A 26591-nucleotide genomic window follows, 5' to 3' on the forward strand; every position below is an offset into this window, starting at 1 on the left:
CCTCCCTAGCTCATTTCATTCTATCACTGGATCTCTAACTACTGGGGTGAGGCATATTCCAATGATAAAATTAATGCATGTTTATCACAGAAAATTTAAAATATTTAGAAAAGTGTATAAAAGCAAACGATAGCTATCTATATTTTTATCTCCTGGATAGATCATTTTTAAAACTTTTATGACTTCCCAACCAATGTCTTTTCTCTGCATGGTATTTAGCAGCTTCTAAGAAGCACTCTAAGTCTGGTAGTTTTCCTACTTGTTTCACTTACCAATCCATCATTTTCAATTTTCTAGAATCACTAAAGAATCCTTTGCAATATAATTTAATAGCCATTTGATATTTCATTGTATATCTATATCGTAGCTCATTTAAATAGCTCTCCATTATTTGGCATTTAGAATGCTCTAAATTTTTCATTTTTATAAATATTATTAAAATTAACATCTTTGCACATAAATGTGGGACATATGAGCAGTTATTTTCTTCAACTAATTACTAGGGAGGAATTACTGGGAGAAGAGTCTAGATAGATTTAAGTGTGATATGCTATCAAAAAGTGCTAGGCTAGCTCTGAGCAAGGGTCTACATTGAGGAATGCATGAATTAGAGTAGTCCCATTGCGCCCAGAGCTCCAACCTGTACAAGAGCTTAGATTTTGTTTTTTGTTTTAAGTTCCTCAGTAATAGGGATTGAATTCAAGGCCTCTTACTTACTAGGCAAATACTTAAACTCCCAACCTCCTCCAGCCCAGATCTTTCGTTTTTAAGATAAGATAAGATAGCATCTTATGCTTTCCCTCAGGACAGTTAGGACAATGATCCTATTATGTCCACCTCCTGAGTTGCTGGGATTATATTAATGTGCCACCATACCCAGCAAGAGCACAGATCTTTATTCCCTTTCTCACTTTTACTGTAAGAGGAGTTCATCTACAGTCAACATTTGCAAAGACCTGTTTCCAGTAGATTAAGTACAATGAATCCTCAGAAAAGGAGTCTGTTGTCTTAGAGCAAAGGAAAGAGGGAGGGTGATATCTAAGACCTCCCAACAAAATGTTGCTAGAATTAGGAAGCAGCTCTTCAAGCTGTCTGTCCATCATGTGCAGCCCCTTGTGACACACACACACACACACACACACACACACACACACACACACACACACACACACACACACACACACACTTCAGGCACTGAGGTACAAGGATCAGATTCGAGATTGAGTCTAAGATATCTACTGCTTTATACTATTGTAACTCACTCCTCAATGTCTTTGGAAGACCACCAGGTAACTGTGACATAGAAAGTCCATGTTCTTAGGTTTTAAAGTTTCTTTAATGTGGGCCCATCACAGGGATTCTAGGCCCCCATATGGAGGAGAAAGTACAGCATTTGAAACATCTGATGTCTAAGACTGTGCTTACTTGCTGCTCCTCCCACGCTGTCAGGCAAACACCAAACCAAACAGATGGACCGTGCACCATGCCCAAGAGCTAGTGCGCACAGAAGAAATTAAAAAGAGCTAATCTCGCCGGTGGTCCTCCCCAGGCCACTGAGCCAGCCTCTGGTACTCTCATTCTCCAGCTGGCTTGGATTAGAAGGATTTGGGGCAATCTTAGATGTTAAACTCACTTCTGAGAGAAACATGATCTCCAAAGACCTTGGATACCTCCACTTGGATCTCGAAGAACCACAAGCACCCACAATTACTTGTGTAAAGATAGGCCCGGTGTTCTGTGTCCTCAGAGGAGGACCACCTCCTTCATTTGCATCGACAAAATTCCTGGAGAAGTCACCGGATTTCCCCGAAGTCCCATGGCTACCAAAAGCTAGAGTCTGTGTTTAATCTATCATGAAATCAGAGCAGAAGTGAGATTATAAAGGGTTGCTTGATTTCCCTTGACATGTCAGATCCAACATAGCTGTCACTCAAAAAACCTATGTAGGCAACAACTGTTACTGAGCATTCCTGTTCCGTGTGCCAGGAAGTTGCTTCCTATCAACCCTTCAGTCCCTTCCAGATGTCTCCTTTCTAATCCTCCCTGAAAAGGACTTTGGGAAGCTTCTCCCCTGCAAATAGCTTCCCAGTATCCGTGGCAACTAATGAAGTTCCAAATGGAAAGCCATGGAGGGAAACTAAAAATAAGAACCCAAACGCCACAACAGTACTAAGGTGCAACATCTTCATTTGAGGTAGCAGCTGAGAAATGATGCTGCAAAGACTGTTATTTTCATGAATGCTGGAATTGGAATCCCCCCCCCCCCGCTTCTCTCTGCACATGGGATGCTGTGGTCATCCCACACGCTCATCAGTAAGAAACTTTATCACCTCCCACACTCCATCCTAGAGCCTTTCTCCAAAGAGCCGAGTGTGGGAATTGGCTTCAAGTCAAATCGACGTTATTTTTGCAATCTTCCAGCTAGCTTACTTGGAAATGTCAGAGTGTTGGGACATGTGCTTTCCCAGCCATGATGGAGGGTCTGCCCATATGGATGTACGGGGCTGTAGAAGTGCACTTGTGTACATTTTCACACATGCACACGCATGCACACACACATGTACATAAACACACAAGGACACAAATACAGATGCTCAGTCATTGCAAAAAGCAGCCTCTAAGACCTAGAATTCTTTTGGGTATCTTTCCTAAAAGTGTCCAATGCTACACAGGTGTTTACCCATCATCCAGTACTGCCCAATACCAATGGTGGGAGACCAAAAACATGGACGCTTAAAGAAGCCCACATCCCAGATTCTGTGCATGTAAGTTTCATGATAAAAAGAAAGGAAAAAATAATTGCATATTATTTGGGTGCTGGGGGCTCACACCTGTAATCCTAGGTACTCAGGAGGCTGAGATCTGAGGATTATAATTCAGTGCCAGGCCAGGCAGGAAAATCTGTGAGATTCTTATCTCCAGTTAACCATGAAAATCTGGAAGAAGAGCTGTGGCTCAAGTGGTAGAGCAACAGCCTTTAGTGAAAAAGTTACAGGACAGTGCCCAAACCCTAACAAGTACCATTTACTGACTCACACACACAAAAATCCACATAGTGGCTTTACAATAGCAAGATTTCCCTGGGTTATCTGGATGGTCCCAATGTAATCACAGGAGTCCCTTGAAGTGGAAGACCAGGAGGGGAAAAGGAAGCTTTGTTGTTCTTTTTCTTTGGATCCCTCCAGTATACAAACATTGCAAAATGTGTGAAGACCTGTGGGAGACATAGAGCTGGAGGAAACTTCCTGATCTGTTTTACAGTCCAGCTTCCTCTTCCATTTACATCTTAGCAACCTGGTAGCTGGGAGCGATGGAAGATGCTGGGCACTCATAGCCAAGGGCCTCGAATATAGTGGCCACTAGTAAGAGTTCTTTTAATCATCCCAGGTCCACCAACATTCTGTTGCGTGTGCTTAGAGCTGATAAAAGATAGATATAAGCCAGGTGCCGGTGGCTCACAGCTGTAATCCTAGCTACTCAGGAGGCTGAGATCTGAGGATTACTGTGCAAACCCAGCCCAAGCAGGAAAGTCTGTAAGACTCTTATTTCCAATTAACCACCAGAAAACTGGAAGTGGCGCTGTGGCTCAAGTGGTAGAGTGCTAGTCTTGAGCTGAAGAGATGAGGGACAGCGCCCAGGCCCAGAATTCAAGCCCCATGACTGACAAAAAAAATATAGACATGTACCCCAACATTTGCCTGTCATTTCCAGTCTCTGCTGAGCACTCCTGACCATATTTCAGCCAGTATCAACCAACAGTTTGTAATCCCAGTACTTTGTTATTTGGCAACTCAGGATGCATCAGGGATAGGTTCAACCTGCTGAACTTCAAAAAATGGACTGTAGTCCATCTTCCTACAATCCTGCCATCGCAAGGGGATCCGGTAGAAAACAGTAACAACAAATACAATAAAGAAAAAAAAGAGTGTTTATCCAGAGTTCATCAGGTGTCAGTTACTCTGCTTTACTTTCACAATTGATGCTCCATACATACTAAAGCTATAAATGAGATTATATTTTTGTCACTATTTTATAGAAATGTTGACTAAGTAGCCAAAGATAACAGTTAATTGTCTAGTTAATAACCCAGCTGGATTCCAAGCTCAGGGTGCCCAAACTTGGGGTTCTTACCTCTGGTCATTTTGTCACCTTAGCTTATCTTTCTGGAAGAATTAGGCTGGAAGACATAGAATTATTAGTTTTTTGAGTAGCCACAGAGAGTCCCAGTCCTCGATGAATCCCTTTGCTACCTATACACTGACCTTTCTTCTTGGATCCACCAAACTTGGCCGCCTCAGTTATGTCTTTGATCAGGGTGGGCAAAGTGCAAAGTACCTAAGGCTTCATGGCTCAGTGCTCCATTGGATCCTGATGCAAGATGACCTGTCTTGTTTAAGGATTTTTGTTGTGACTATTTTGTACATGTTGTGATAGAAACACAGACTACCTTGTTTCAGTGACTTTTTATTCTCCACTCTATTCCCAACTTTTGTTCAGCCATCTGGGCAGCTGGAGAAGCGATCTTTGCACACCTGCTTAGTTTCTTAGCCCTGTCAGTTCTGGCCACAGACCCTCATTCAAGATATGTATTCAAGACCCTTTTCAAGATATGTAGCTTTCATGTATCTGCAAGGAGCACAGGTTTCTAAGCTAAATCAGGTTTTAGTCTGTAGGATGTTCACTGAAATCCCTTCTTTCCTAGGACGGTCTTTCTCCAGGCCAGATGTAACCATGTAGAAATGTGTAAACCTGCTAAGGGGCACTGGATCAGGCTCCCAGACAACGCAGCCCTCCACTGATGGTTTCTATTGAGCCACCAGCCCTGCCCACCCCCCCCCCCACCTCCCTTTCTCTGGGTTTTGTTGAGCCCAATTTGGCAGGATAAATTCAGTTCCCATTTTGTCTTTGAACCTGCATGGCTCATTCATTCCAGACTCACTTTGAGGATGTACTTCAGATATGTGTCCCACAACTTTACCTTCCAGAGGTGTATGGAGCTATTTGGCCCTGATTCTCTTATCTGATGTCTCCGTAGGAAATGGATATTAGGTAATTAGATACTACTTAAGTCCAAATACTTTACAAAGTTCCCCTTTTAGGCAAAGCACACCCAATTCTATTGAACAAAAGCCAGCGACTAACCCGAAGCAGAGAGATGGCTCAAGCTTTTGACCTTGATCTTTGTGTTGGATTCATGATGAGCCCACCATGCCTGGGGACCCTAGCCAGGATGCTTTTCTTTAATCTTTGGATGGGACTTTGTGCTTCAGTTCTTTAGCTGCAGAATGGGAAATGACCATAGGAAATGGTTTAAGATGTTTGCCATATACTGAGCACAAAGCAGGTGTACTGGTCTACAGACTGCCACACCATCTCTCAGCAAGCTTCTCCTCCCTGGCTGTGCAGTTGACAGAGGGCGTTGTGCAAGACACATTCTCTCCTGACTAGGCACTTCTCTGTGGCCATGACACGTCCCTCCTTTAGATGCCTATGAACACCGCCACCGAGTCCGCGCCTCCTGTGTTCCCCACCATCTGTCACAGCAGATGCAGAGACTGTAACACTTCTAGCTTAGGAGGGCATCCAACACCCTTGTGGGGGTCTTTAAAATTCACAGCTACCCGTTGGAGCCTGTGCTCACACAAAACCCCTCTTAAAATCAAGATTTAGCAGTTGGTTGTCATAGCAACTTTCTTTCTCAGAGCTGAACTCCTTTGGGTAGAGATGGCCAAACTGGTTTCTCAGGAGGAATTCAGAAGAACAAAGTTTGATGGGTTCTGGAAATGAGGATTTGTTGGGGAGGCAAATTTTGGATATCCTCATAGTCTCACCTGATGCTTTGGAAATGTCTGTGTCTCTGACTTTGGGCTGCATATGCCATTATATGGAGAAAAGCTTTGTTTGCTGTCAGCAGTGTGTGCCCACATGGTAGTAAGTGATGGAAGCCTCATGAGGAGATAATGACCATGAAGGCAATTGCAGAAGGTAAATGCTCTATACAAACAGTAGATATTGCCATCATTAGGAAAACAGGGCTCTGCTTGAACTCTGAGTTGTGACTGCATTTATTTTTACATGTTTTGTGGTAACTAGATATCAAATGCAGAAGAGGACTCCTCCTCTTTTTTTGTCAATGTTTAATTCTAGGCAAGGTGTCTAGCTGAGACCATTCTAAGAGTCAGAGTGGTATGTTTGACAGCCTCTTGAGATTACTTCCGAATTTTTCATTGCTGTTGTTAAGTATTTATTTATTTATTTATTTATTTTGAAGTGCAAGGGATTGAACTATTAATAACCTTCGATATCTGAATTTTGGGGGTGTCTTTTTCTTTTTTTTTGGTCAGTCATGGGGCCTGAACTCAGTCTGGGCGCTGTCTCTGAGCTCTTTAACTTAAGGCTAGTGCTCTACCACTTGAACCACAGCACCAATTCCAGCTTTTTCTCCTTCAATTCTGACTTTTTCTCCTTATGTGGTACTGAGGAATCCAACCCAGAGCCTCGTGCATGCAAGGCAAGCACTCTACCACTGAGCTACCTTCCCATCCCTGGGGATGTCATTTTTAAGCTTAGGCAAAGCTCTTAATTAATTTCTCTTCCATGTGGTCCCTACCCAATATAGTTTATAGTATCCAGTCCACACATTCTTTAGAACTGAAAAGGCATGAAACCAGGTTCCTAGTACAGTCTTTCTTCTGCTCTCCCTTGAAACTTGCCTTCAGCTTTATCTTCTTTGTCTTTTCTTTTACCAGGAAAGCAGCCTTTATTGGCAAGTTAGCTATTGGCCACCTAATTTCAAGCCATGTTTGGCTATGTTTCACCTAATAGTTCCCTGACCTTTTCTAGATTCAGCTCAGCACCACTGAGGAGAAGAAGTTTGGACTTGTTGTGAGTCAGTGGGTTTCACGATAGCCTATGGTCTAGGAAACAGAATTTGCTATACATGAAACAATGTACTGAACTCTAATAGTGAGTTTTTCACAAACTAAGCAGTTACTCATTTTCACTCGGATCTGCAGGACACTAAGGGGAGATTGAGCTGAGTAGCTGTGAGAGATGAAGAGGGCTTGCTAATGGCCGTTTTTGAGCCCCTGATAGACAGCAGCTTATAGAGCAATCTTGAAATGAATACACAAATAAGATCCTAACCAAAAAATCCTCCTGTTAAGACAGCACATACCCTTTTCCTTTAACTATGAGGCCCCCTTCACTTCATTTTGTTGGGTTTTATCTTCAAAAAGAGGAAAAAGCCTTCAAAGCTATTCTATTTATATCCTTATGAATGTTTCTTCCTTGGAAGCTAAAGAGACTGTGTGCCTATTATCTCCTCGGGGTATGGCACCTTTATAAATTTGTAAATTTGTTATTTACAAATTTCAGGAAGCCACATGCTGTTATTTTATTCTGTTATAAATTAAACTCCAGCCATTAAAAATACAAACAAGCTCTTTAGTGTAACTAGTCTCAGTAGTTTGAGCATAATGCTATGAGTATAATCTATGCATATAATCTATAATTGTTCATCTTTTGGAGATTTTTGGATTTGTTTGTACAAATCAGGTATACCTTATGCAGCCCTCCTCGAAAATGTGTGTATTACACACATGCAATTCTAAAACATTCCTGGACCACTTGGTATACCAATAGCAGAACTAATGATAATGAAGAATGGTCACATCCTAAAAAATAATGCAAAGTTGTAGATGAGCCTTTTGTTTTCCAGCTCCAAGATAAGTACCTGTTTTCACTTAAAATCTAGGAGCAGAGTTTCTGTAAATCATGTTGATACACATAGGCCCTTGTAATGCAGTAGTTATTCTGTAAAGCAGCAGCGTAGCATTGAGGCAAAGTCCATAGACAGACAAATACAGGTACAAATATTAACTCTGCCATCTACAAACTATTGACAAATCCCTTAGTTTTTCCAAGCGCAAATTTCACCCATAGGCATCATTTAACTACTAACGTGCTTTTCAACATTCTTAGAAATATTTAACAAATGAACTCACATATGCAGTCTTTAAAAAAATCTATTGCTCATCTATACCTTTCAGGCTACTGAGAATTAAGAGAATGAAGATGAAAAGTTTCTTTCCTCAAAGAACTGTTGATCTTTTACTTACAAAGCATAGAGTAGAGGAGCTTTGCAGATGTTAGATTTCTCCACTGGAGAAAATTACCATGCCCTAGAGAATGGAGAGATTGGTTGTGTCCTGCATGTGGGCAATGGTGAGGGGTTGTGGGGTGGGTAGTGTCATTCATGGTACTATCAGAGCCAGAGTTTAACCTGACCATTTCATTCAATATTTTCCAAACACAGATATGTGAATTAATTCACTCACCTTTCTCTTTCTTCCTCCTTTCCCTGCTTCTAAGGGGAATGCCTCTGCTATGAAGGTTACATGAAGGATCCAGTGCATAAGCACCTTTGCATTCGCAATGAATGGGGGACAAATCAGGGGTAAGTTAGCGGGTTTCTACCTCACTCTTCCCTCACACAGACACTCTGTGGTTCCACAGTGCTGGGAGCCGTAGGGCAAATGGGTGGTTATATTTCTAACAGTAAGTGGGTAAAAATGTCACTGTGCATTTCCATATTTGTGCCATCGTGATGACGTCTATGAAATCTTTTTCTCCATTGACGAGTCAAGAGATGATGTCTGTGGTTTGCAGCCTCACACTTTCCAGCTGGAATCTGAAAATCAAGCTGCCCCTCTCTTCCTGTTCACACCACTGCCAGCCATGAGGATTCCACAGGCAGAGCGTAACTGATGGTTCTGCAGACACACAAATCCACACAGATGCAGCCACAGTGCTTGCAGAGCTTGACAAGCTCTGGAAGGCTACCATGAGTAGAAACTCATTGTCCTGGGCTCATTCAGTGGGGGTGACAAACAAAGACTGTCTTGAGGAGGAGTGTTTTTTTGCCTGATTCCGGGTTTTCCATTTTTCTGTGAGAACTTTGCTTTCCTCCAAGCATACATGACAGGATAAAGTAGCTACCTTATTTATTCCTTCTATTTATTTATTTGTTTGCCTTCTACATTTTGGAATGTTTTTGTTGTGGTAAAACATACCTAACATGAAATTAATCATTTCTAAGTGTGCAATTTAGTGGTATTAATTATGTTCACCTTGTCAGGTTCCCATCACCATTATCTGGTATTCTTTTTCAAAGCAACTTTGTACCTCAGCCTCAGATTGAGGCTGAGTGCTTACTTTCTACATTGGCTGGGTTGTAGAAGAAGGTGGAGGAGAAAGGGACCAATGAATGCTAGCTAATAATAGCAATCAATGGAATGGCTAACCAAGAAGGAAGTCTAGGCAAAGGCAACTTAGTGTCTGTAAATTAGATACACTGCTTGCAGCCTGACAAGGTGGAAAAAGTGAAGCAATAATGTCATTTTGGACATTGCGATGGAGAACTCTCATCCTGAGGTAGAATGTCGCTCCCTTCCACGCGAATCTGATGAGACCAAACCTGGAATATTGAATGTAGTTCTGGACTCTCAAAGCAATAAATATGGTGACAAATGGGTGAGAGTTTGGAGAAGAGTAATAAAAATGATTGAAGAGCCCAAGGGAGTGATTTATGATAAAGGGATAGAAGAACTCAACTCTGAGGACTTAGCTAGCTGATGACTAGTCAAAGCATGATCGATGCCCGTGGATGTTAGAAAAGGGCAAATGTTCTGGAACCAGTTGAAGTTGAGGAATAAGGACAAGAGGAAATGAAGTTAGGGAAAAGAAATCTGAATCACAGGTCAGTAAACTTGGGGAAGTCAAAATGCCATGAATTTTTTTTGTGTGTTAGTGAAAATGAAGGATTGCTCAGCTTCAGATGAATATGAGCTCTTATCAGAGAGGCAGGCCTTAAAATTTAGAGGAAGGTGTTTGCAGAAGGGTATATCCATCTGACGTGGCCTGCTATTGAAAGATGGGTGAGAAGAGCAGAGGACTCGGCTAATACATGTCAAGTGGGATGAGAGTTCAGAGTGCCATTTGCTATTTACATTTTCCACAGTTCCTTAATACTCTTAACTCCTGGAATGTGGGCACAGTTGCTGTGAGCCAACATTTAAGTTTCCACAATAGCCAAGAATTTCAGTTGACCATGATTCTCATGGAATAAAATACTAAAAGGGTGATGGATAACCACCCCCTCTATCTCTTTGCCTTCCAACTTGCTGTTAAAAAAAATAACAACTACAAAATATCATTTTACTTTTGACCTGAATGATCTCGCCTGGCTCTCTGCAGTGATTGGATTCGGTGGATAATCGCTCAAGCCTCCACATCTCTAGCCTTGTAGACAGATCATGTACGGATGGGCCTGACTTCACTTGGTAATTGCAAAGTCTTTGTCTTTCCCTCTGGCTGTACATAGAGTCAGTCTTAGGCTGTAGACAAGAGCCTCCCGGGAAATGGTGGAGACTCCAGCAATGGTGTCATTTAGAACAAGACAGGCTAGCGCACCCAGCCACAGACTGACAAGAACATTAGCCCCAGGAAATAGACAAGGGGACCTAATCTGTCATTTCCATCTCTAATTTCCATTATTCTATGATTGTCACTGTCTATGAGGTCTCATTTTGGACACTAATAAAATAATGGAGCGACTGTTAGGAGGAAAACAAGGAAACGTGACTATCTTGAGGATAATGGAACCAGGAGTGATAAGCAGCTTGAGTTTGTGTTTTTCAAACAGTGCCAGACAAATGGCTGCATTTTTTCCTTCTAAAATATCAAGATAAGCGAAAAACTAAGATGTCATGCATCTCCATTTACATCTGAAATCTGATGGTCATATTTCTTTAGCTGATTCTCATCAAATTAATCAAAATTGGTCTGAATGTGAAAACTGTCACTCAAATTGAAAACTAGCCTGACAACTCACCAAATAATGTAAATATGGGGTGGGAAAATCAGTGGGGAGAAATTGCTTTTTCTAAAAGTTTCACTTACTATTCCAGAAGGTAAAGGTTAGGCAGGTCATGCACACGTGTTACTATTTTTCTCTTAGCATTCTTCGATGACATACATAAAGGCAGCTGAATAGTTTTTCAAATTAGAGCGACTAAATCATAGGCTACAAATTCTTTTGTGAGAAATCAGGGTTGATGTGCTAGGAAAGTGATCAGGAGCCATAAGTACAGGTGAATTTAAGAAAAGAATGAACATCAATCAAGGACACTGATACAAACAAGTTGCAGATGGATAATTCTATCAGGCACAGGAATGAAAAACTGAGGCTGTGCAGCTCTGCCTTCATAACTCTCTCTTACTCTGTCTTTCTCTCTTTCTCACTCTGTTTAATAATTTGTTTGTAAGAGTCTTCTCACCAAATAATCTGCTTATTATTCTCCCACTCATTCATATTTTCAACAAACATGTGCCCCAGTGCTATTCTGGCACTTAGTATGCTAGATTACTTTCCATAAGAAGATGATGTAGCCCTTGCTCGGAAAGAGCCAATGGTCTACATAGGTCAATGAGAATACAACAATTACAGTGAACTCTAAGAAGCATTAAAGGAAAGATGTACGCAAAGGTCTGTGACAGTACAGTTTTATGTGAGGTTGAAGAATCTGGAATGGAGACTGATAAAGAAGTGGAAGTTTGAACTGTTCCTTTTGATGGGAAACAAAATCAATCCAAAGTGATAGGAACAGGAAATAGAAAGGCATGAAGACATAAGAAACATAGTTTTTCTAGGAATGGAGAAAAATAACCCAATGGAGTTTAAGAGTCATTTATGCCTTGTAACAGTGGCTCACTCCTGTAACCCTACCTACTTTGGAAGCTGAGATCTGAGGGTCTCAGTTCAAAGCCATCCAAAAAATCTTATCTCCAATTAACCAGCAAAAAAAGTTGGGACTGCAGATGTGACTCAAGTGGTAGAGAAAAGAGGATAAGGAATATAAAGATTAAATCTTAAAGAAATGCAATATACTAAAATTTCCAACATTAAAATTCCCATATTCAGGACCTACCACTGTTAGCAAAGAGAAGTTCTAAGGTGTCTTTTTTCTGGGACATCCCTTTATTATATATTCTTTGGGGGTGGCATTCTAGGATAGATCTGAGTCATCCTAAAAACATACAAAAAACAAAGCCAAACAATTTATTGGAACTGTCTTAATTGTATTTATATGGATTCTGTGAAGAAAATACATTCCTAAAGCTGTTCTATACATCAAATGTTTCCAAGAACAAACAGCAAAGAACAGCAGTCGGAGATCCTGTATGATGTGTGTGAAGGCAGGGGATTGCAATTATTTTCTGGTGCCGCCAGTTCTACCAGAAATGCCAGAGAGAAGGGAGACAGATTGAAACACTCATATGTTGGTCTGGATGGGGAAGCCAGGATCTGACTCACCTAGGTGAAAGGGTTAGTGTGGAAGATTGTAAAATCACTGAACCCATTACACAAGAAGAAAGTCCTATTTGCTAAAAATAAAAATAGCATCAAAATGATTTAAACAAAGTCAGGGATGACAGATTTCTAATGGGTTATTAAAAGAACATGGGATGTTTGAGGTTACATCCTTGCTCTTTGATGCTGACAGCAAAGTTAAGCATTCCCTGCCTGCCACATAGTCCTATGGCTGGCTACAGGAGAAACGTGGGTAGGGAGTCAGGGTGAGAGTTGCTAACCCAGCACAGTAGTTTGCCCTGTCTTCTCTCTTCTCTGCATGAATTCTCTGAATAACTCCTTGGCCTTACATCCCCATAGCTCCCTGGATATAACCAGGGACTATTAGGGTTTGTATTGGATACTTGTTTGCTAGGATGGCGGAGACAAATTGAAAATTTTCCCAGACAAGAAAGAAAAAACAATGGATGAAGGTAGAGGAAACAAGATTGATTTACATGGAAAATATTAGAGGAGAAACACAAACACATTTATTAAGTTACTCTGGAGTTATTAAGCAAGCCTATTATAATTTTTGTTGCTGTTGTTAAATTAAAAATGTACCCAAGTGTCTCCAGATACATTTTTCAGAACACCACAATTAGATGGAATGCATGCATTTGAAGATTCCAGGTAAATAATAGTCTGATTTCTTATTCTGGCATCTCAGCTACAGAGGGCACCACCAAGGAGATTCTCTACTAGAGAAATATAAAATATCACCAGGTTTCAATGCTGAGAGATGGAGACAGAGTGATAATTCATGAGATGGGAGAGACCTGCTGGGGAAAATGAACAGGTGTGCCTCCGAGGATTTAAAAGCTGTTGTCAGGACTGGCCCTGCTCATCAGAAACCTCCTCTTTCCACTGCCCGCTGAGGAGACAACACACTTACAGTGACATTGTCACACAGGCACATGGGACTACGTGCTCATGTGTAGATTGACTCATAGAAACCTGCATCTTTCACCAGGACCTCTCTATCCCAAGTACTTACTCCTTCTTTCTTTTCATTTCTGCAACTTCTCCCTACCTCTAATCCATCCAGGATAAGATTCTAAACCTATATTAGGAACAAATATCCTAGACCATAGAATCCACTTTTCTGTTAAAATCAACAGTGAAGATGGTGTTTACCATCTGTTTTTCTCTAAATAGATCCTTCATCAGATAACTGTATGTGTGTTTGTGTGCATGTGCAAATGTGCACACAAGTCCTGAAGTTAGAACTCAGGGCCTGGGTGCTGTCCTTGAGCTTCTTTGTTCAAGGCTAGCACTCTCCCACTCTAGCCATAACTCCACTTCTGGCTTTTTTGGTACTTAATTGAAGATAAGAGTCTCATGGACTTTCCTGGGCAGGGTGGCTTTGAACTTTGATCCTTAAATCTCAGCCTCCTGAGTAGCGAGGAATACAGGTATAAGCCATGGGTGACTAGCTTAATCACAGCACATTTTATTTAGGCTAACCAGAATTTTCCCGGGGTCCCCTAACAGAAGCAAAGATACTGTGGCCTCTGAATTCTAAATATTCTAAATAGTGATTATTCAAAAATATCCCAGCTCCGATCAAGAGCCTCCTCCCAGCCAAGAGTCAGGGCTACACCTCAAGCTCAACTCCCTTTCAGACAGTGACTGGACAGCTGAAGCGTAGCTCTGAACACACTCAGCTCTTGGATGGAGTCTGGACATCGTTGACAAGCCCCGAGTCTCTTCAGAAGTGACTCGGATGGAGTCAGACAGTCCTAAGTGACATATGACATTTCCTCCTTTATATTTTTTGTCCTATTTCTGGCACCTTGTACCCCTACCCCCATCTTGATTCTGTGCCACTATGACTGTTGACCTTCCTCCAATCATTCAGACAAGATGTGCTGCCAGGCGGTGGCTGCTCCTTTATCTCAGGATGCCCTCCGCCTCTGCCCTCCAGCGCAGACCTCATTGTCTGTGCCCACCTCCTGTCATAGCGGAGCTGTCCACAAATGAGATTATCTTCCCATTTGCTCTTACAGACGCCTCCTCTGCCTCCCTTTGTCTCTCTGTCTCTGTGTCTTTGTCTCTATTCCTCTCTCTCTTACACACACACTCACACACACACACACACACACACACACACACATGTTCTCACACATATCATTGTCTCTCTTATTCCTAGCAAGGATTTCCAGGGTGCTTATTTTCTCAGTTTCTCTTTTCTCTTATTTTTATTTGGCTTTATTTCCTATTCTTCCTCCAGGAGTCAATGGAAATATTTCTATCTTTTCTCCCACTCATTTCAGTATCAGAATAGCTGAAGGAGGCTCTTGGAATTCAACCCAAATTTCCCAGTTCCTTCTCTGAAGAAGCTCTGCTGCAACTTGATTCCCGTGGAAACACTGCCCCTTGGAAGGGATCAGACCTCTTCCTGGGAGAACCAGCAAGACCTTGTACTTGATCTTTAGCAAGGCGGATCTCCTCTAACAGGCTTAACAGATCCTCAGCCCCTCCCTCCTCACCCCCTGCCTGCAACTGGTTTGGGAAACAGTGCTTCTCATGTTCAGAAACCCATTTTCACAATGCTATGTGGTCAGTTCACTGAGTGCAGTGAAGCAGTTTTGTCCTTTGCAGATAGACAACCCTAGCCTGTACTTGCCAAGCATGCTACCTCTGAGACAATGGGTAGATTTGTCCAAATGTCCTCCTTCCTCTCCCTTGCAACAAGGCATTTGATGAGCTAGTGGGTGATGTTCTTGGCTTTCTTTTTCTTGGAGCAAGTGTATCATTGTTGGTTATTCAGGAGGATTCCAGGGCAAGTGGGTTTTGTATGCCCATGCAGCCTGGGGAGCAGCTACTTAAGTATGATCTGAAGTACTTACCTAAAATATTGATATTTAATTTCTAGCCTGGAGATTTTAATTTCACAGGTCTAGGAGAGGGCCCGGAATCTGTGCTTTTGACAAGCATTCTTAATGATTCTGAAATACAGCGTAGGCCTGGACCCTCCCGCCCCCCACAGGCCCCTTGGTGAGAAGGGAGCCATCCCTTCATCAATGCTCCCATCCTCTTCACAGGAGACTAGGCATGGCTTTGTAAACACATGGCTAAGGGCATCCTAAAAGATCTGAGCATTGTACAGATTGAGAAATGGGGATCCAAAGAGACAAAGTAACTTACCCAAAGCCAAAGAGTTGGAGGTTATGATTTATAGCAATAACTGACTGAATACTGGAAATAAATCAGTTGGATAAATGAGAATTTAACTAAGAGCAATGTGAAGAACGTATACCATTCTCAGAGTCTCTTATCAGCTATGAATTGGAGATAGACATTCTATAGTTCACCTGCTTCTCTTCCTTCCTCTTCCCCAGGATCAAGAAGACTCATCTTGTGCAATGTCCCCCTTTCCCCAATCTGAGTGACAGTTGTCCACCTACGTGCTATCTCCCCTCCCAAGGAGGAGTGATGCTCTACCACACTGCTGTCTCTGACTAGTCCAGCCACCGCACCTAGAGACTTATTTTAAACAGTGCCGGAGGCGGGAATACTCACATTTCCTCCAACATGACCACCAGGGTGAAAAAAAAAATCAACCTCAATTTACCCTCCCATCTGCTCAAGAATGGAAGATAAATTGTTTCAATTTTATAGAAATGAATGTTTTATGTCTTGCCTATGCTTTCCGGAGAGTGTCCTGAATTTATATATTCTCCTGAATGCATGGATATTTTCCACTAGGCATGCTCTCTAGACCTCCAGTTTCTTTGAGCTTCAGTCTCAGAAAATGAGAGCGGAGACTGCTGTTATTTTTCTTTGCTTTGGAGCTTCTGGTTATTTATCATTTTTCTGTTTTAATCTGTAGAGAAAAAAAATCCACTCATTATTTTAGGCTTAGAGAAAGTTAGTTACTATTTTTGGTAAATTTCCTTCCCATTTTTGCTTCTATATATCAAAGATTTTGCTTCTTTCCATCCCTCTCAATTCTGTCCATGTCTTGTCTTGTTCTCTTTCATAAGTTAACAATAACCTTGTGTTTATTTTATAATTACAAACTGGGGGAAAGATAAAGATTCAATCTTTAAATGTGGCTTTATGGTACATTATGTAGCTCAAAATTTTTCCCATGGGATATTGGTAGTCTTACTGTTTAACATTAATCCCTCCCTTTCTACCTGCTTTTAGTGAGAAGAAGTTGTTGGTTTAAAGTATAGCATTCAGGCAAACATCTCGAATATACATATCTGTAAATTTATATATATATATATATTATATAATAAAAGGCAGTATGAACACTAACGACCTACATGTTCACCACAATATTTAAGGCAATCCAGATTCAATGTCAGCAAACACTGAGAAGTCCTTTTTGTAATGCTATGTGATTCATACCATTCATTACGTGTGTACTGCTGGGCAACATTCCATGGGTAATTATAAATAAATATCACCACTAATCTCAGTAAAACTTTTGTAAAGTAGTTGGTTTTTAAAGAGATGAGCAAGTGATGATCGTCTGTGATTCCTGTTAAACAATTTTTGCAAAGGTGAATAATATTATTTCACTTTTTCCCTGCAAGGAATTTGGACTTGTTTAAATAGTCAAACTACAACCATTTTTTACTACATTTTAAATTTGCTATAATGTCACAAACTGGAAAGTGAATATTTTGTCACTATATATCTTATTTTCTGCTGTATCTCTTTTTATGACAAGAATGCATGTAACTGACAGAAAATCTAGGGGAAAAAATGAAAAAAAAATTCACCTGAAATTCCATCTCCTGGAGAAAACTCAGACTTTCTGTTTGATTTAGTTATATACTGTTTCAACAAAATAACCTCATATCACTTTGTTTCTGGCTTTGAACACACACCCAAACAGGCATACATGCAAATGCATATCTATGTGTATACAGAGAGGCCCTTTGATCAGAGTCATGGCTGGTTGAACAGGATTCCTGATACCAGCATCTAGGCTCTTTTCATTAAACCGTAATGCAGCTCAACAGCCAGAATCATCTTTTCCTTCCTCTAAGGTCTTCTTCCAACCTAGTTTATTCACTTTTTCCTTAGGTTTCCTCATTGAGACTTACAGGTTATCTAGAGGAGTTATAGCCAACACCAGGCCTGCCAGTCAGGGTTGGCCTATGGATTTAAGACCCTTGGATATCTGAGTCCCTAGACTTCTGTTGTGCAGGACAATGAAGGAGAGCAGGAACAGCTGCCTGAAACCCTGAGGCTTCATTAGCCCAATTAGCCCTGGAAGTGAAGATCTCCCATGGGGAACCCAGACTATAGTTCTCAACATGGCTTCCTCCCATTCTGATGCACAGCAGAGGTGACTGTTTATAACCATGTGGGAAGTCTGACTTTAAATGGAGGGAGTACCCACCATTGTGGGATGATCACAAATGGGAATGTGGTCCTCACATTCCTGAGAAGAGCCTGGCTGGACTGGACACAATAATAACCAATGGATCAAAGTACTCTGAATGCTCGATATTGTAGATACTGCCTGCCCTATGCCCTACAGACACGGCATTTACTAGCGTGATCTCAATATTCTTAGCAATTAAGCTAGATTGTTTTTAAGATGGTTCTTGAAATGTGCCAGCCACCTACTAAGGACTTTTCCCGGCCCAACAAGTTTAATTTCTCATTTCAACGCTGTAAAATAGGAGCTATTATTGGTCCCCATTTTAAGGATGAATCTATTGAACATTGAAGCAACATTGAGAGTCCCATGGCAAGCAAAGGATGATAGTTCTTAAGGAGGACTTTCTTTTGTCTTACCCTTCAAGAGCAGTTGCTCCTGAGAGTAAAGTCAAAAGCAAGGAGAGAGCTGAGATTCAAACTGTGGGCTATGAAGGCCTTGTGACTTGAGATCTACTTAAAACAACAAGTATTGGCGGAGTTAGGAATCTTGGCCAGAATGATGTAGAGTCCTAGGGAGAGTGACAAGTCACTAGAAGGACCTTGCTAGAGGTCTAAACATAGTAAGTGCTGTTGGCTGCTGCCTAATTCAGGTAAAGAAGGTACTTCAGTTGGACATCAACCATGGGGTGCTATCTCTGTCAGTGGGACTAGTATCTGTTATTGAATAGTGCTGTGCTATGCCTAGTATGAGGTCATTACCAGAGTTCAAGTCAAGATGTCCCATTGGAGTAGGGGCTAGGACATAGCTTGCAGCATGGACTATATCCAGAGATTGCATTTGCCCATTTACTGGCACGGACATAGATAATAATGATTAAAAAAAACTGAACAAGTCTTTGCTTTTGACAAAGTTTCAGAGCCCTGTCCAATGGCCTTTCATTTGAAAGTTTGGTCACCCATTTTCCTCATGCTTCCGGACTCAGGGTGTGTTCCAAGTTTATTGTTGCAGGTATAGAAGTAGATATTATTAACTGACTTAACTTGTTTTGGCCAAACTGTTTCATCCTAGCCAAGAGATGGTGTACACCTCATTTTCAAGAGAGACAATGTTCATTTGCTCATATTTTTTGTTTTTGGCATGGCTGAGATTAAACCTAGGACACTGTACATACTAGACAAGCACTCAATCACTGGGTTACACCGGGTTCTCACCTGCATACATTCTCATCTTTATATGAGGCAGAAAAGCATAATAGAAAGAGCTTACGGATTGAGTCAGACTGATTTGGGTTTAAATCTTACGTTTTCTACTTAAAATACCTCTTGTCTTGGCTAAGTTGTTATATAACCTTTATGGATTTCAATTTTATTGTCATTAAAATAAAGATAATTCTGAGCACAAGGACTCATGCCTGTAAGTCTACCTACTTGAGAAGCTGAGTTCAGTAGAATCACAGTTGAAGGCCAGCCTGGGGCTTTCATTTGAGAGCCTGTATCAATTAATAAAAAGCTGAGTATGGTGGCTTCTGTCATCCCAACTATGCAGAAAGAATAACTAGGAGAATCACAGTCCAGGCAGGTGCAGGCATAAATGATGGACAGGACAAGATAGGCTAGGCTAAGGTAGGATAGGATAAAAGTAGAATCGATTAGAACAGAATAGATCAAAACAGAATAGAAAGAATAGGATAGAATGGAATAGTAGCATCTATCTCAGAATTGCTGTAAGGATTATTGAGAAGATTTAAGTAATATACATTGCACTCAATAGTACATAATCTAGGTAAGAACTCAATAAGGTAAGACAGTAAACATCCTCATGGGTGACATTTTGTGTTGTTCTTATGGCCTCTTCCATATTCTTTGAATTTTCGTTGACTGAAATAAATATCAGTTAACACCCTTAACATTAAAACTGCATGAGAATAGGAATAATGTCTCTTAAAAAAATCATTGTGTTGTGATACATTAACACACTTCCTGGAAGAAAACTGATGCTCAATAAATAAGTATTCAATAAATGAAAGAATGAATGCAGGCATATCAACTAGATCATGGACAATTCTAGATACTCAAAGTGGGAAACCCTTGTCAAGCTTATATTTCCTAACCTGCTATAGTTGTAGAAATCCTATCCGTACTTTCTGAGCAGATGGTTTCCCAACCACTGTTTGAATACTGTTGGTGATGGGAGGGTTACAATATTTGAAGAGGTATCTCATCCCGTTATTGTAATTCAGAATCTTAGACAGAATTTTAGGCTGAGCCAAATATGTTTCCTGTGACTTCCACCTGTTTAATCAGCTTTGTCCTTTGAAAAGAATGAATATGTTGTCTCTTTCCTCTATGCTCAGGACTGCTAGTTCATATGGCACATTTATGTGAATTAGAAAAATATGGTAATCTTCTGTGGAGGATGAAGTGGATGCCTGAGGAAAAGAATACCACCAAAAGTGGACTGGCTATATATATATATATATATATATATATATATATATATATATATATATATATATATATATATGCTGATGATCTAGATAATTGTAGATAGAACCATCTCTCTTCTGTGCCTTCTCTTGTGAATGTACCTTGGTCCTTCAATTATTTGTTTGTGAGTTTCCCACATTTGCTCTTTTTTGGCCCATGTTTGTGTGAAACATTCAAAGGGGTTTCATCTTGACATGTCCATATATGCATATAATGTATCTTGTTCAGACTCCTCACGCTCTCTCATCCCCAAAGTAATCTCAGTGAGCCTCACTGCTCCATTTCTCCCTGGAACATGAAGTATTTTGATCTCATTCACTCTGCTTCACCCTTGACATCTGCCCTCCCACTGGTATTCGCATCCTAGACAGAACTACTCGACATCCTTGTCATTCTTTGTTTTTAGTGTGTGCTAATTGGGTAAAGGGGGTACACCATGTTATTTCAGACATGCATATTCAGAACTTTATCAGACTGACCCTTTGCTTAATCTCACTTCTCCTCCTAATTATCCCCTACTATTAACAGTTCCCTGTGAGTTTTGTTTTATTATCTTTTAAAGATCCTTTCATTGTCTTCTGTGTCTCCCTAGTTTGTCATTAAGCTTTTTATATTATGTACCCCAGAACTGATGACATTGGTCCACAGAATGCATCATGTTTGTTTCTTGCTCTATATATTCTGTTAGTGAATTGTAAGTTACACTTGTGTTAAGGCCTTTAAGAGAAAGCTCTTCTTGTCATCCTGTGATTTAAAAAATAAAATGTCTTCTTCACATTTGTGGTTTTGAAAATAAAATATCTTCACAGGGACTACTGTCAGAAAGAGCAAGTGTATTTACCACCACAGTCAATTGTCTTTTTTTTTTCACAGTGAATTGTCTTAACCCAACTGTAGGTCTTGTACAAAACCTTACTATATGCTGTTTTAGACCACTGAAATCCTTGGAATTAACCCTCTTATTCCACGTATGAACTATCCTTTTTTCTTTGTTATTTGCACTGTGTGTGTGTGTGTGTGTGTGTGTGTGTGTGTGTGTGTGTGTGTGTGTGTGTGTGTGTTTGCTGCTCATGGGGCTTGAAGCCAGGACCCAGACATTGTTTCTGAGCTTTATGGCATCAGGCTAGCAGTCTACCACTTGAGTCACAACTCTTCTTCTGGATTTTTTTAGACTCATTGGAGGTAAGAGTCTTATGGACCTTTCTACCGAGCTGGCTCCAAACTGTGCTCCTCAGGTCTCATTCTTCTGGGTAGCTAAGATTATTGGCCTGAGACATTTGCACCAGGCTCTTATTTGCAAACTTACAACAGTCCCCTCTTTTACTTATTATGCTTTTACTTCCTGAGGTTTTAATTACATGAAGTTAACCATGACCTGAAAATAGTAAATGGAAACTTCTAGAAATAAACAGTTTGTAAATCTCACATTTCAAGCCATCATTTTCAAGCAGGATGAAATTTTATGCTCTCACATTCTTTCCCTATGAGTATAAATCACCCTCTTTCTTGTCCAAAGTATCCTTGCTATATATACTCTACCTTTCTACCTCTTAGTACCATCTCAGTTATCAGATTCACTGTCACTCTGCGATGTGCTTGTGTTCAAGTAACCCTATTTTACTTAATAATGTCTCCAAAGTGCAAGCATATTGTTGGAATATCTGAAAGAGAAGCTATCAAGTTCTAAGTGGAAAGGTAAAAGTTCTCAACTTTATCATAGTTGTATATGTATACAAAAAATAGTGCATATGGGGTCCTATACTATTCATATCTCAGGGGTCCACTAAGAGTCTTGGAACTTGTCTTCTGTGGTTAAGTGGGGAGGGCTACTAGAATTGACATATGTTCAGTGACCTTCTCCAAGTCATTGACCGAGCTTCAGAGACCCTCGTGCAGGTTGACCTTGAAACCTTCTTTAAATTTGCTCTCTATACTGACTTGCTCAAGCACATAAGAATTCATCAAATGTGCAGTTATTCAGCATATTCCCATCTAGCCCACATAAAAGATTTTGTCAAGTCAGGCTTGGCATAGGCATTCCATATGTTTCCTAAACAAAAGAGCGAATCCCTTCCTAAAATCAAGGAAGATGACTTTTGTGTCACCCTTAGAAATGCCAATCTAGAGATACTCTCAGAAATGTTTATGAACTTTGTTTGTGATTCAGTTTTCAGTGAATCCATTCAAGCGCTTAGATGATCTTTACATTATTTCCCCCCAGTTTGATCCATACTCTTTCTCCTTAGCTTTGTCCCCACATTCTCTTAGGTCATCTCTTCCTCAAGACCAGGAAGTTTCACCTTAGTTACTTGACTACCACAGGAGTGCTCAAATAGATCCTTTCTGGCCTCTCCAGCTCCGAGAAAGACAGACCCAGTATTTGAAAACCTACGGAATTGCTTGTTCGTGGACACAGTAGCTTTTATATTAATCCTCTCCCCACTTTTGCTCAGGCTGCTTTATTCTCCTACAATCACCTTCTTCCAGTACCCTACCTGGTTGCTTCTATCCAGTGTCCAAAGCCATCTCAAACTGCAGCCACATATAAAGCCTGCCATGTCTCCCCCGTACAAAAATCTGCCACTTTGTTCTCTATGTCTACCTCAGGTCTGTAACTCTCATGGTAATCTCCATATTGTGTCTCCCTAATAGACCTTGTCTGGACTCCTTACCAGTGCATAACACTTTGGGAAGTGAGGTTTCTTTTTGAGATTAATTTTTTAGTACACACAAGAGGTATTCTACAAACACTAAACAATTGCTACTACTGGGATTTTGAGCAAATGAGCTATGGACTTATTAGGAAGATATTTATCTTGCAGGCATGAAGGAGGGTATGTCTTGATACTGTTTATAATACAGAACATCTACAGAGGATCTTCTTCCTCACCAAAAGTTATATTTTTAAAAATTATCACAACAATCTTGCGTGGTCTAGTCCATTGGGGAGATATTAAGCTTACCTCTTACATCGGCTCCAGTGGACCATCAGAGTTCAGACTTAGTAGATGACCTAGGTCTGACCATTTTCTAACTATTCACTCCTCTTAAGCAAATTCCTAAGCACTCTCAACCTTCATTTCTTCCTTGTGAGCTACAAGTCAGAGTAATAACTACCCCAAACAGTTGAAGTAAAGAATGTGGTTATCACTCATCATTCACAGGTAATTTGTTCCAGTACCACCTCCTCCTTGAGGATAGCAAAATCCAAGGATGCTTCCTCCTTCATACAAAATGCTGTAACATTTGCATAGAATCTGTTCACATCCCCCTATATACTATAAATCATTGCCAGATACTTACCCAATATGACATTTACATTATGTAAGTTGCTGTTATACTATATTGACTAGGAAATAATGACAAGAAAACCCTCATTGAATGTTCAGATGAGATTTTTTCTTTCCAGTATGCAGATATATACAAGAGTCATGGATTGCAAGAGTGTCACCAGTGTCAATGATATCAGATGGTCCTTTCTTTAAGAATCTGGGAATCTGGGCTGAGAATGTGGCTTAGTGGTAGAGTGGTTGCCTAGCGTGCATGAAGCCCTGGGTTTGATTCCTCAGTACCATATAAACAGAAAAATCCAGAAGTAACACAGTGGCTCTCAAGTGGTAGAGTGCTAACCTTGAGCAAAAGAAGCCCAGGGACAGTGCCCAGGCTCTGAGTTCAAGCCCCCAAAAAGAAAAGGAAAGTAATCTGGGAATCTAATACCAGATTTCCTCACACTTGTCAGAGAGAGATGGCTTTCAGGAGGAAGTTCTGCTTCCATTATTTAAAAACCTTTTGACTTTGACTACCAGGCAGCTGTTCCTAGCTAGGATAGATTTGTTTTGGTTTGGTTTTAACTTTCCTCTGTCAGCCTTAAAGACACTTCTGCTCTTCAAAGGCTTGGTCTTTCTCGCCCAAATTGTGCTTTCTACCAGACAGGGGAGGGAGGCACTGGACACACTAGGCTGAACTCAAGCCTCTTGCCTAATTACACTGTAGTCAGATTTTCCAGGGAAGTCCCCAGCTTGGCAGGATGCCCTCTTTGAAGTCATTAGTCTTCACAGCAGGAAGAGCACATCATCAAAGACTCTGTTTCCCAGCAACCCCTGCTGTGCCCTTGTACACCAGAGGACTGCACTGGGAGGGAGAGAAGAGCCTACATGTGCATCAAGTCTGCTGTTCTTTCCTCTGGCCCTGAACCATGAATCCTTTGAACTGAAGCTTAGGGAGGGGCCTGGTGATGCTATCACAAAACCTCTCCCCATTCTATCAGTCTTCAACCCACTTAGCAATTAAATTGGCTAGGACCTGAAATATAGAATGTAGGGCATGGTTAAAGGCCCATTTGGTAATCTAAGATACTATGGGATGAGGTTAGAAGGTAAAAGTAAAAAAAAAAAAAAACTGGCTCTGAGGATCTAGTCACTGAAAATATACTTGTTAATTACTACGAGCTGTTAAGTTTGAAATCTGTGTGTGTGTGTGTGTGTGTGTGTGTGTGTGTGTGTGTGTGTGAAAGAGAGGGGGAAGAGAGGAGAGGGAGGGAAAGGGATATAGAGATGAAGATAGAGAGGGTAGGAGAGAAAGAGGTCTGAGTTACTATCATGTCTTGTATCTTTCTCCTTTTATCTGCTGTTTACCTAGGGAGCCTTTTTATTTTGGATTTTGTGCTTCTTGTTTCCTTACTCCTGGTGCTTATTGTAAATGCTTAACAAAACCATTTACTGCATGCAGATTTTCGGTGTGTGCATGAATCTGGACTTTAGACGTTAGCACTGAAATCCAAGGACTCTGACTAAAGCAATCTAAGCTGTTCTATCTTTGGAGGACCATTTGGGGAACAGGAGGGGGCTTGCACAGAATCCAGATCTCTGGAGGGTCCCTGCCAACACCCAGCATGGATCATCTCCCTTCACCGTGGCTGCGGTACTCGTCAAGTTTGGTTCCTCACGTGTGCACATCTTCACACGTGCCCCGCCATGACTGCTCCCAGGGTACCACTTCATCTTCACTGTAGTGCAGTGATAGCCTTCCACGTGGTTCCTGCCCTTAATCATCCCAATTCCTCCTCCTGTAGCCATCAAAATGATCTGTTGAAAACATCTACCTACTTCACAGTCTGCCTCAAACTTACTAGTGACCTCCATTGCCCTATAGAAAATAAATTTGAGGCTTCATAAGACTGCCTACAAGTGAGCATCTCCAGACATGATTTTTTGCCAGCCCCTTCAGCTGCTCCATGTCCAGTCATTCTGCAGGGAACATTATGTTCCACGGCCTTGAATCTGTAATAGAGACGGTGTTACCCCATGCTTTGCTGCATCTCGGCCTTTGCTTAGGTCTGTGCAATGGTTGGAATGTCTTTTCTTACTTTCTTCTCTCTCCAATCCAAAAATTCTCTGGTTTTCCCTGCTTACTGTAAAAGTCTCTGTCCAGCTCTTTCTGAGACACTCTTCTGACACTATCCGTTCTTTACAAAGCAGCCCTCTGATACCCATGCATATCTCTGCCATTGTTTCCCAACCATAATTATAATGATTTGGTAACTATAATCATCTGTTCATTTATATGCCCAAGCCCCTATTATGCCAAGCTGCAAGTTCTTATTCATTTCTGTGACTCTATGGCACTTCCTGTCACATGCATTATTCAGTGCTAAATAAATGGGGCTGGGAAGGTGGCTCAGTGGTAAAGCACTTGCCTTGCATGCCTGAGGCCCTGGGTTCGATTCCTCAGCACCACATAAGCAAAAAGAAAAAAAAAGCCGGAAGTGGCGCTGTGGCTCAAGTGGTAGAGCGCTAGCCTTGAGCTGAAGAGCTGAGGGATAGTGCCCAGGCCCAGAGTTCAGGCCCCACGACCGGAAAAAAAAAATAAAAAAAATAAATGTTCCCAGAATGAATAAATGAATGGTTGCATATGGGGTTATGAGTGCAAGTTTGACCCAATCCCTGCATGAAGTCTATCCACTAAACAGAAGATAGTGTTTTTATACCTAATATTTGCCAAAGTACTCTCTGAGTTAACTCATTTGTCTTCCAAGTGCCACTCAAGTAGAGCACCTCTATCATTCATTCATTGAAAAAGTACTTATTAATGTCTCAAAGAATGTGTTAGCTACCTGAAATAAAGATGGATAATAATAGCCAACAATCACTTTGGGATTATGAGTTGCTAGGTACTGTTCAAAGCACTTAGTAGTAATTCATGAAGTCTCCACAACAACCTTATGAATAGGTACTCTTACAATTGTTCAAGAGATTGAATACATGTGTTCCTCAATTTACAAGAGCGTTCCATCCAATAAACCTAGGATCCATTAAAAATGCATTCAATACACTTAACCTACTAG

General features: G+C 40.9%; 1 protein-coding gene across 3 annotated transcripts in view; it reads left to right on the forward strand.

The window, feature by feature from the left end:
* The window catches only part of Astn1 (astrotactin 1), a 299448-nt gene that overhangs the window by 145204 nt on the left and 127653 nt on the right, over nucleotides 1-26591 (forward strand). For all 3 annotated transcript variants that reach the window (XM_070034406.1, XM_070034407.1, XM_070034408.1), the window contains exon 8: nucleotides 8374-8458. In XM_070034406.1, coding sequence (XP_069890507.1) covers nucleotides 8374-8458 — 85 coding nt within the window. The remainder of the gene's footprint in view (nucleotides 1-8373; nucleotides 8459-26591) is intronic.

This window comes from Dipodomys merriami, unplaced genomic scaffold, assembly GCF_024711535.1.
Source record: "Dipodomys merriami isolate MVZ:Mamm:240054 unplaced genomic scaffold, mDipMer1.0.p SCAF_24, whole genome shotgun sequence".
NCBI lineage: Eukaryota > Metazoa > Chordata > Mammalia > Rodentia > Heteromyidae > Dipodomys > Dipodomys merriami.